The 10671-nt window shown below is 33.0% G+C and overlaps 2 protein-coding genes across 2 annotated transcripts; one reads left to right on the forward strand and one right to left on the reverse strand.

Annotated features, from left to right (window-relative positions):
* Window positions 1–921: 921 nt before the first annotated feature.
* Window positions 922–2959, reverse strand: HELRODRAFT_161769 (hypothetical protein; the record flags this gene model as incomplete). The annotated part of the gene is made up of 2 exons (XM_009021654.1): window positions 922–1106; window positions 1921–2959. The coding sequence occupies 2 exons, from the start codon at window positions 2957–2959 to the stop codon at window positions 922–924; spliced, it is 1224 nt and encodes a 407-aa protein (XP_009019902.1).
* Window positions 2960–5820: 2861 nt separating this feature from the next.
* Window positions 5821–7729, forward strand: HELRODRAFT_161770 (hypothetical protein; the record flags this gene model as incomplete). The annotated part of the gene is made up of 2 exons (XM_009021655.1): window positions 5821–5876; window positions 6037–7729. The coding sequence occupies 2 exons, from the start codon at window positions 5821–5823 to the stop codon at window positions 7727–7729; spliced, it is 1749 nt and encodes a 582-aa protein (XP_009019903.1).
* Between the last annotated feature and the right edge of the window lie 2942 nt (window positions 7730–10671).

Here is a 10671-nt window from a genome sequence, read left to right on the forward strand (position 1 = left end):
TCAACAATTGTGTTGTTACCTAGGATGATTTTATACGGCTCCTTGTAATTTAGATATTGTCCGGGTCCAAAAACCATCATTTGGCTTTTTGAACTGTTAATTGAAAGTTTATTGGCTTCGAACCAAGAGATTATGTTTTTTAACTCTCTGTTTGTTTCCTCAATAAGTTCTTTCATTGATCTGCCGCTGCTAAAAACATTCGTGTCATCAGCATAAATTGCGTAGTCAAAAAACGCTGATGCAGCTGGAAGATCGTTTATGTACAATATAAATAACAAAGGACCTAGGATGCTTCCTTGAGGCACACCGTTGTTGTTTCCGAGCAGACTGGAAATTTCATCGTTGACATAGACAAATTGTTTTCTTTCTGTTAAGTAGCTACGAAACCAATGCAGTGATGTATTTCTAAAACCGTACTTTTCCTACTTGTTGAGCATGATGTCGTGGTTGATGCAATCAAATGCTTTCGACAGATCTAAGCACGTTCCTATGACAAATCTTTTACATTCAGTATTGATGCCAATCTTGCGAACTAGTTCTACGATTGCTAATTCTGTAGAAAATTTCTCTCTGAAACCAAATTGGGAATTTGACAAAATATTATTTTTTTGCAAAAAACTAGTCATTCGTCGGTGCATTAGTTTTTCAAGTATTTTTGAAAATGCTGGCAAGAGTGATATAGGGCGAAAACTTGATAAATCTGTTTTTCCTTTAATTTTTTCAATAGGAATTACCTTGGCGATTTTGAGACAGCTTGGAAATTTGCCCTTTTCAAAAGATAGATTTATCAAATATTCTAGAACAAACACAGTAGAATGAATCGTAGAGACGACAATTTTTGTTGGTATGTCATCGTAGCCACTTGATGTTTTTTGTTTCAAAGATTTTGCTGTTGCAATGATCTCATCAGCCGTTGCGTATCTACAAAAAAACGAGTTGGAAACAAATGTCTTGAAGTAATTCTTCCAGTGAGAATTCCGTGGAATGAGCTTCAGTAAATTCGGTGTTAATACGGTGTTCAACAAAATAGTTATTTAAAGCATTTGCTGGGTCAGGTATTTCAATTTCTTCATTTTTTAATTTTTGTATACTATCGGGTTTTACGTCTTTAAAAAAATAATTTTTTTTAAAGATTTATTTAGTTTATTACAAGTTATTTTAAGGCTTTTGAATTTATTTAAATTATTATTATTAGGAATCAAAATAAACTTTTTGTAACTTTTATTTCTTTTTGTGATGAGATTTTTTAACTCAGAAGAGACCCAAGGTTTGTTTTTTATTGTTTTTATAATAGTATTTCGATTGGTAACTTGACGGCATTCACGAAAACATTCCTGGAAAATAATTATAAAAGTTTGGAATGCCTCTTCAATATTTGCGCTCTCATATACGACTTGCCAGTTCACCTGACTGAGACGTTGATTTAGATTGTTGATTCTGTTTGTTGAATAAGAAAATTTTACTGATGGAGCATTTCTTTTTTTAGGAAACATAAACATTTTTTTTGAAAGATTGATTGATGAAAAAACTGGCTGGTGGTCGGAAAGACAGTGAGAAATAACGCCGAAAACCAAGATGTTTTCAGGAATGTTTGTGAAGATGTTGTCAATAATAATAGATTGTCGATTACATTCTACTCTTGTCGGAAGTGTTATTGTTTGTTGTAAACTGTAGCTGTTCATAAGTTGCAAAAAATTGAACTTATTGTTGTTGTTGTTACTTTCTGACAGGTCAATGTTGAAATCACCTGCAACTATTATTAATTTGTTTTCATGATTTGCAACCAGCAAAATATCATCTAAACATTCGATGAACGAATTGACCTCATAAGTTGGTGGTATGTCACAATGATTAAAACATTTTTTGTGATAGGTCTGTTTATTATTTCTAGAACGAAAAATTCGAATTCATTTTTTTTACTTGTTATGTCGTCTCGGATTTTGTAATCTAAATTGTTTTTTTTGTAAAAGCCGACTCCTCCACCGTGTTTTATTCTTCGGTGCTTACCTTTAAAGACATATCCGTTAATGTCAATCAAATTTTCGTTGCTGTCATTGAGCCAACTTTCAGAAATTGCGAGAACATCAATCTCAAAATTCAATTCTCGCAAGAAATCATAAATGTCATCAGATTTATTCAACAAACTTCTTACGTTTATATGTAGAATATTGAATAAATTTTGATTAAATTGATTTTTAATTATTTTCATTTCAGAGTTAAAATCATTTACATCATAAATCTTACATATGTTGGCAATATTTTGCTGAGAGTTTTCAACATTTTCACATACTTCATTTTTGTCAATAGTAAAAAAACAATCCGAAAAATTACTATCCACGAAATTATTTGCGGGTTTTTTTTCTTTAAAGTGCCAGTCTTTTACAATAATATGTTTCAGAATGATATCAGGATTTTTCATTTTATTGCTGTCACAACTTTCTACACAAACTCGAAACATTGTTGAATGCTCATTTTCAATATCAGGTGTGCTATCGTTTGCCATTTCTGAACGCTTCAACACTGGGTAACACGATAACACATTAATATCATTTGACTTTAGATATTCAACTACATCATTTCTGTGACACTTCATCACGTTACTTACTGAAAAGAAAGATTTTTTAATCAAAATCTTATTCGCCTTCAGTTTACAATCTTCACTATCTTTGTTTCCAATTATCTTTTTGACACCTTTTTTCTTTTTTCCAGTTTCGGTGTTAACGATATTTTCATCACTCTTCATTTCAGGAATATTTTTGTTTTGGTTTTTCCTCGGTCTGTTTACAACAGTGAATGGTGATGCATCTACCTCAACTGGTATTTTATCTGTAAGTGGCAGTACATTTACCTCAGCTGGTATTTTAATTGCATCAGACCATAAAATTGGTTTTTGCATCAAATCATTATTTGCGGCTGTATTCAATTTCAAAATTTCATTATTACAGTCGTTACGATTCATACATACATACATACATGCATGCATGCATGCATGCATGCATGCATGCATACATACATACATACATACATACATACATACATACATACATACATACATACATACATACATACATACATACATACATACATACATACATACATACATACATACATACATACATACATACATACATACATACATACATACATACATACATACATACATACATACATACATACATACATACATACATACATACATACATACATACATACATACATACATACATACATACATTGGTGTACCCATCTGGTATCTATTCAGATCATGGTTTAGTGACTGGTCAATTTTTAATCAATCCGACTCCAGTCATTTTCAAGAAATCGTGGATCAGATCTTGGAAACGAGTGGATAAAAAACGTCTGACTGAGCTTTTGAGGTGCTCACCTATCTCGAAACATTATGGTCAAGATGATGATTTCGAATTGGCTTTTAAAATATTCAATGAAAAACTTTTAAAAATTGCTGACGATGTTGCTCCGCTTCATGAAGTTCGATGGAAACATGTCCCGACTGCCCCATGGTTTGACAGTGACTGCAAAAAGGCTAAGCAAATGTGTCGAAAAAAAGAAAGAAGGTTCAGAACTACTGGTTGTTATAATGATAAAGTTGATTGGGTACTGGCAATAAAACAAAAAAATGTTTGTTACTCAGTGAAACGAAGGAGTTTTTGGTTCGCGAAAACATGTCAATTTAAAAATAATTCCAAATACTTATGGCAAACGATAAATAAATTATTAGGAAAAGAGACAAGTGTTGAAAATGAAGTTGGTTCAATGCATAGCGCCGATGATTTTAAAAAATTTTCTGTTGACAAGTTGAAAGTGACCGAAAAGTCAGCTGAATGTTTTAATTTTCCAGTTATTTCTACTAATATTATGTTTCCACTCGAATCGTTTCCAGTGTTGACTGAAAAACAGATATCTAAAGTTGTTAATTTGTTACCTACGAAGTCAGGCTCACTCGACCCAATACCGATGCATGTGCTCAATGAATATGCTGACTGTTTTATTGTTTACTTAACGGACTTAATCAACATGTGCTTAACGAAGAGTGTAATGCCACAGGTTTGCAAGCATGCAATTGTCACGCCAATTCTAAAAAAGACAGGATTAGACAAATCAGATCTGATAAACTATAGGCCGGTGTCAAATTTGTCTTTCGTTTCTAAAATTATAGAACGTTCCGTTGAGTTAGTTTTAAATAATCATATAAATAAAAATGGTATTTGGCCTTTGCATCAATCTGGATACAGATGGTTTCATTCGACCGAAACAGCTCTATCGGATTAATTCTGTCATGTTTATTCAGCAGTTAATGTACAAAAAGTAACTTGGTTGACATTTCTGGACATGAGTTCGGCGTTCGATACTGTGAATCATAAAATCCTGCTGAACAGACTGAAATATTGTTATGGTTTAGATTGTTGTGGTTGTTGTGGAAATATTGTTATGGTTAAGATTGCGTTAACGTGGTTCCAATCATTTCTTACTGGTCGGACTCAACAGATTTCTTACTCAGGTGGTATCTCGGAACCAATGAAACTTACGTCAGGGGTGCCTCAAGATCTCTTCTTGGACCGATTCTTTTTAATTTGTACGTTGCAGAGATATTGGATTTACTGAATAAAGATGGTTATTATTGCCATGGGTACGCAGATGACATGCACATTTGCGTTTTATGTTTTCCAGATAAGATGCCTACCATATTAGAGAAACTGACAAAAACTATATCTGATGTCGGCTCGTGGATGGGTCAAAGTAGGCTAAAGTTGAATCAGACTAAGACTCAGTTCATGTTGGCTGGTACATGGAAACAAACGTCAGCGGTTGAACCTTCATCGATTAACATCAGCATGACTGATATAAGTTTCAGTAAAACGGTTACCAATTTGGAAATTGTGATGGACTCCCGTATGACAATGGGTCCACAAGTCAGTCTATTGGTAAAAAAATGTATGTTCCAACTACGTCAATTACGTCAAGTCACAAAATCGGTAAATAGAGATACAATGACTCTATTAGTACTTGCTTTCGTCAACTCTAGATTGGATTATTGTAACAGTCTTCTTATATGGCATAGCTGATAAACTGTTGTCTAAACTTCAGATGGTTCAGAATCAGGCTGCTAGAATCATATATCGCATATTAAAATTTGATCATGCATCACCAATTCTAAAGGAGTTGCATTGGCTGCGTGTTAAACAAAGAATCGTGTTCAAGTTGGGTGTAATAGTATTTAAAAGTTTGAATGGTCTGGCTCCGAAATATTTAGAAGATAAGTGTATTCGAGTTTCATCTATATCATCGCATGGGCGTCTAAGGTCTGCTGATTCAAACACGCTGTATGTTAGAGATCGGAATCTGAAAACAGCAGATGCAGATAGAGATTTTGCAGTTGCTGGGCCTATTTTTTGGAACAGCCTACCTATCGAACTACGTATATCCGGGTTATCATTAGCTGAGTTTAGAAAACGTCTAAAGACATACCTATTTGGTAACTCCCAGTGATCTCAACCGATGATGGCTTCGCTTTCAACATGCTTCCTACGCGGGGAGAGCGCTGATGAGAAGCAATTATAATTGGCGCTATATAAATACAATATTTGATTTGATTCATGCATACATACATTCATGTACGTGGATGTATACAAATGAACACATTATACAAACATTTCTATCAATAAAATGTAATAACACTAAAGTTATTATTGTTATTATTATTACTGTTAAATCTTATCAATATTTTTATTTAACTAGCAAATTGTTGTTATACTTAATTTTTTATTTAAAACAACCTATGTTCTTTTGAAATGGTAACAAATGAAACAAAATTTAGCCCTAAATTATGATTTGAATAAAATCTTAATACAAAAGAAGTAAACCAACGAAGTTACGTCATATCATTGTCACAAAATTGTAAACAATATAAAAACAAAACTTAAAATAAATAGTTCCGATTTCAGAATTTGAATTTCTTTTAATGTCATTAATAATTTGCACATTATTATTATCATTATTATTAATTATTTCCATCAGCCTGTCCTCAGTAGCCTATGCAGCAATCGACTTGAAAGAATCTTACATAGGATGCTATCGAAACATCAGCTCAACGAAGACAGTTGCAACAGTTGGCTCAGTGAATGAATGTTCACTGGAGTGCACAGATGAACGTAACAATATGATCGCTTTGAAGAATGGAGAAGAATGCAACTGTATTGAAAAGTTAGATTCAGCAGTGGCTTCATCCCAGTGTGATGTTATTTGCGACAATGTAGATGATTGTGGTGGAAGTCATACTTATTCCGTTTATAAAAGCAAGCCACGAGTGATGCACGACACTTATTTAAGCGTGAAAATTCGTCAAACTGAGAATATCATGATGATCTTACCAGCTTCTTTCACTCTCGAGATGTGCGCACATTTTTGCTTTGAAACGAATCATACATTCTTTCAAACAATCAAAAGTGGTAGGTGCAGTTGTTTCCAAGAGCATCAAATAACTGGAGGTTACGTGCAAGAACAGATATGTGAAAAATGCAAACATGATTTGAACGAAGTTTGCGAGTGTTATCATAAAAATCACCAAAGCAAGACCACAATATTTTCAACACGCTCCCAATACGATTTCCAGCGAAGAGTATCAACTTATTCTCACTGCAGAAACAGAAACAACGGAAGTTACGAAATAACAACAAACTGTCCCGATGGATGCGATCCGGGATGGAGAGGTGATTCATGCAGAGAAAGGGATTGCTCATCAGATGGAGGAGATTGTCCCGTTGGAATGAAATGTATTGAGTCCACAGTGAATGATGAAAATTTCGTTGAATGCGTCTGTCCCTCTGGTAAGGTCAGAAACAAGTGGTACCAATGTGAGGTTTTCAGGATGAATATAGCTCTTCATAAACCTCCATATTACAGTTCGCTGTGGCCTTCAGGAACAGTCGACGGTATGTATTCAAAGAACCAAGTATACCTAACTGACGGCATACACAATGGATATTTTATTTCCCACATCAATGATGTTATGCCAGCTTGGATGGCTGTTGACCTACTCAATTTATACTGCGTTGGTTTCATTAAAGCCTATAACAGACTTGCAGCAGTGCCACAAAATGTAGATCGTATGAACAAGTTTGTCGTTAGACTCAACGAAACATTCGACACAACTTCCAAAAACGACATAAGAAACCAAACTAACTTGTGCGGATATGGACCAGAAAAAGCAATACAAAGTGGAAACCCCATGGTTGTCTTCTGTGAAGACTTCACCATCTTTTCACGATTCGTCATCATCCAACAATCGGATGAAAGACTGCATGAAGGTGTTGCCTCACTGGCAGAGTTAGAAGTGTTTGAAGCCGGATGCGATCTTTTTAACGGAAGATGCGAAAATAAAACCTGTGAGGAAGTAAAAAACGGAAATAGAATGGTCATTTCCTGTTTTGACGTTTATGCCACCACTACTGCAAATAGAAACTTTTCTGCAGCAGCTGCAAATAGAAACTTTTCTGCAGCAGCAACTGTGTCTATATATATAACTTCTACCGCCTCCACTGAACTACTTAAAACGAATTTAAATGTTTTGTGGGTTATATTGGTTTTGTTAGTTTTGCCAGTTATTTTTGCAATTTGGTTTTTCAGTAAGAAGAAAAAGAAAGCTGACAAAGCAAATGAATTATCATCAAAATATTACGGCAAAGATGATTTGGAATCAGCAACTGATTAAAAGAACATTTATTCTTTACAGAACGCAGTAAAAAATGCTTTTGCTGGATTATTTATTTTAACGATTAGAATTATATGATATATCTGTGAAATTGTTTTCATTTTATAAATGCAATTTTTTTCAAACTAATTCCTGTGTCACAGGAATTCAATTTTATTGAAAATTCGAAATGAAAAATTAATTCATTTGAGAAATGTTTGTATGCAGATATATAAAATATAGTTAGTTGAATTAATAATAGAAATTATTCTCTTATATTTTTGTTTATATTTATATTTTTCTTTGAACTTTATGTATGAGCAGAACATAGTAACATATATTCATGTACACTGTTTATGTATTAAAATTTTATAGTTAATTTTGTGTTGCGGTTATGTGTTTTCGCCCATGTTTTTTTCCTTAATAATAATAATAATAATAATCAGAAAATATATACTTAACAGCAAGCGTTGAAATAAGAAAAAACACAGTCTTACCAACGTGTTGTTAGTACCAACAAATCAGGGTGTAACCTTGTTGCCAAAAGTGTAACCAGGGGTTGATGTTAGGTTTAGCCCAACCATCTAAAAATTTACCATATATTAATATATATATATATATATATATATATATATATATATATTTACAATATTCTATAAATTCTACCGAATGTTTGGCGTTAATATGTTTGTAGTTCGTTTTTCAAATTTTTCTCACTAAAGTTTTTTGGTGAACGTTTAGTTTATTAAAATTCCAAATAAACTTATTTTCCGAATTCATGCTGCAAATAAGGCCGTATTTCGATTCCGAATGAATCATCATCAGTGCTTTCTGTTGTTTATATAGGGAAATATTGACTTTGTCAAAGTGAACTTAGATGGAAATTAGGTGTCAGGTTTCTTTATTGGCTGGTCATCTTCTTTGGTCTCCTTTTCTTTATCGATAGTATCATATTCTTCTTTGTCACTATTTACAATGCTAGTTGTTATTATTTCTTTTTTTCGTTGTTGGTTAAGCGCCGGGTTGGAAGTGTTGTTGTCATTCTTTGTTGTATATTTATTTTTGGTTTATTGATGTCAATTAAAACTGCTTCTGCAATTTTAAGATGCGTGTAGTTGCTGTTCTGGTATATTACTTTGGTGTTACTGTCGAGGATTTCACGGCTAATAGTGATTGAGTGTGTTGAGTCCAAATGAGATTTGATACCTCATTGACTAGAAGGCTTACGATGCATAAGTTCATTTTGACAAAGTCAATATTTCCCTATATAAACAGCAGAAAGCACTGATGATGATTCATTCGGAATCGAAATATGGCCTTATTTGCAGCATGAATTCGGAAAATAAGTTTATTTTGAATTTCAATAAACTAAACGTTCACCAAAAACTTTAGTAAGAATAATTGAAAAAACGAACTACAAACATATTAACGCCAAACATTCGGTAGAATTTATAGAATATTGTAAAAATTATGGTATATATATATATGTAATTATTGATAAAAATCACAGCATGTTCCGCGTTAGTTAGCTTCCTATTTATATATTTTTTCGATTTTTCTAACGGTAGGTAGTAAATCATTGTCAATTTTTTTCAGTTCAAAACCAAAATTTTCATATATCGATATATATATATATATATTATTAGGTAGATTTATATAGCGCCCTTTCATCAAATCTCAAAGGCGCTGAAACAGATCACAATGATACAACAATCAAAGCGCTCATTGCGCAAACAGAAACGTTTTAAGTCCCCTCCTGAAAGATAAAATTAAATGCCCCGAAGCACGAAGTTAGAACCAAAATATCCATTCCGTCAATAATAATTTCATAACATATTTATGCTTATTTATAACGGAGCATATATTCTGAAGACCAAAAAACAGTTTGTCATGTAATGATAGATTTAACCAACACTCGTTTTTGGAAACCAGACGATCCGCCATTTGGCCGGGTCGCCCCTCAACCTGTATAAAAAATTATTTTATTATTATTCTGCAGCTCTTTTGATTCATCCACTTTTTTTAAATTCAAGACGCTCTTCAATCTCATTTTTGAGCAAGCTTAACCAGCTTTTAGGGAAGTTAGTTCAACTTGAACCTTTGATCCTAAAAGAGCATGTAAGCTAACCTCAGTTAGTGAATCTTTAACAGACCCTATTTCATTTTGAATGACATTGTTAACATCCTTTCTCAAGGAATTGATATCATCATTAAAATTTGTTTCAGCATTAATCGTAGAAATATTATTAGACAAAATATCATTGACAAATGAAATTTCACCATTTTAAGGCATTCCTGAATGAATTAATTTTATTCTGGATGCCTACATCAGAAACAACATTGAAACCAATGTTATCTAAAGTCTCTTTGATAGATGCAATATCAGATTGCATGGGCTGATGATCTTTTGAGATCTTATTAATATTCCCACTAATTTTATCAACATCCTCTAATTTATCAAGACGTTTAAAAAGCGGTAAACAAGAATCACAAAAAATCATTGTCTATGACAGCCATTCATAAATGCCGAAAAATCCTCTTTGATACCATAACAAGTGGCATGCAAAGTACAACCACAAGTCGAACATTGTGTGACAGCAGAATTGGTGATTGATTTGCTAACCTTACTTAAGAGGACACTTACAACGCTTCGACATAACGAATGAATAAACGAACAAGAAACAAACCGACTAACCAACAAACAAACAAGAAAACCAACAAACAATGAATAAATCCATCTGAATAATTAAAATAAACAAGAGAGATTGCGTGAAGCTGGCAACGAAAAAAAAAAGTACACCATTCCATATGATATATATATATATATATATATATATATATAAACATATTTGTATATATCGATATTTATATGAAAAGGCGTACATTTTAAATCTAATTGAAAAAAGAACTATCTGTTCTGTTGGTGTTAATCTTTCTATCTGGAATTCTGAGTTCCACATTTT

Source organism: Helobdella robusta, assembly GCF_000326865.2.
Source record: "Helobdella robusta unplaced genomic scaffold HELROscaffold_3, whole genome shotgun sequence".
Lineage (NCBI taxonomy): Eukaryota > Metazoa > Annelida > Clitellata > Rhynchobdellida > Glossiphoniidae > Helobdella > Helobdella robusta.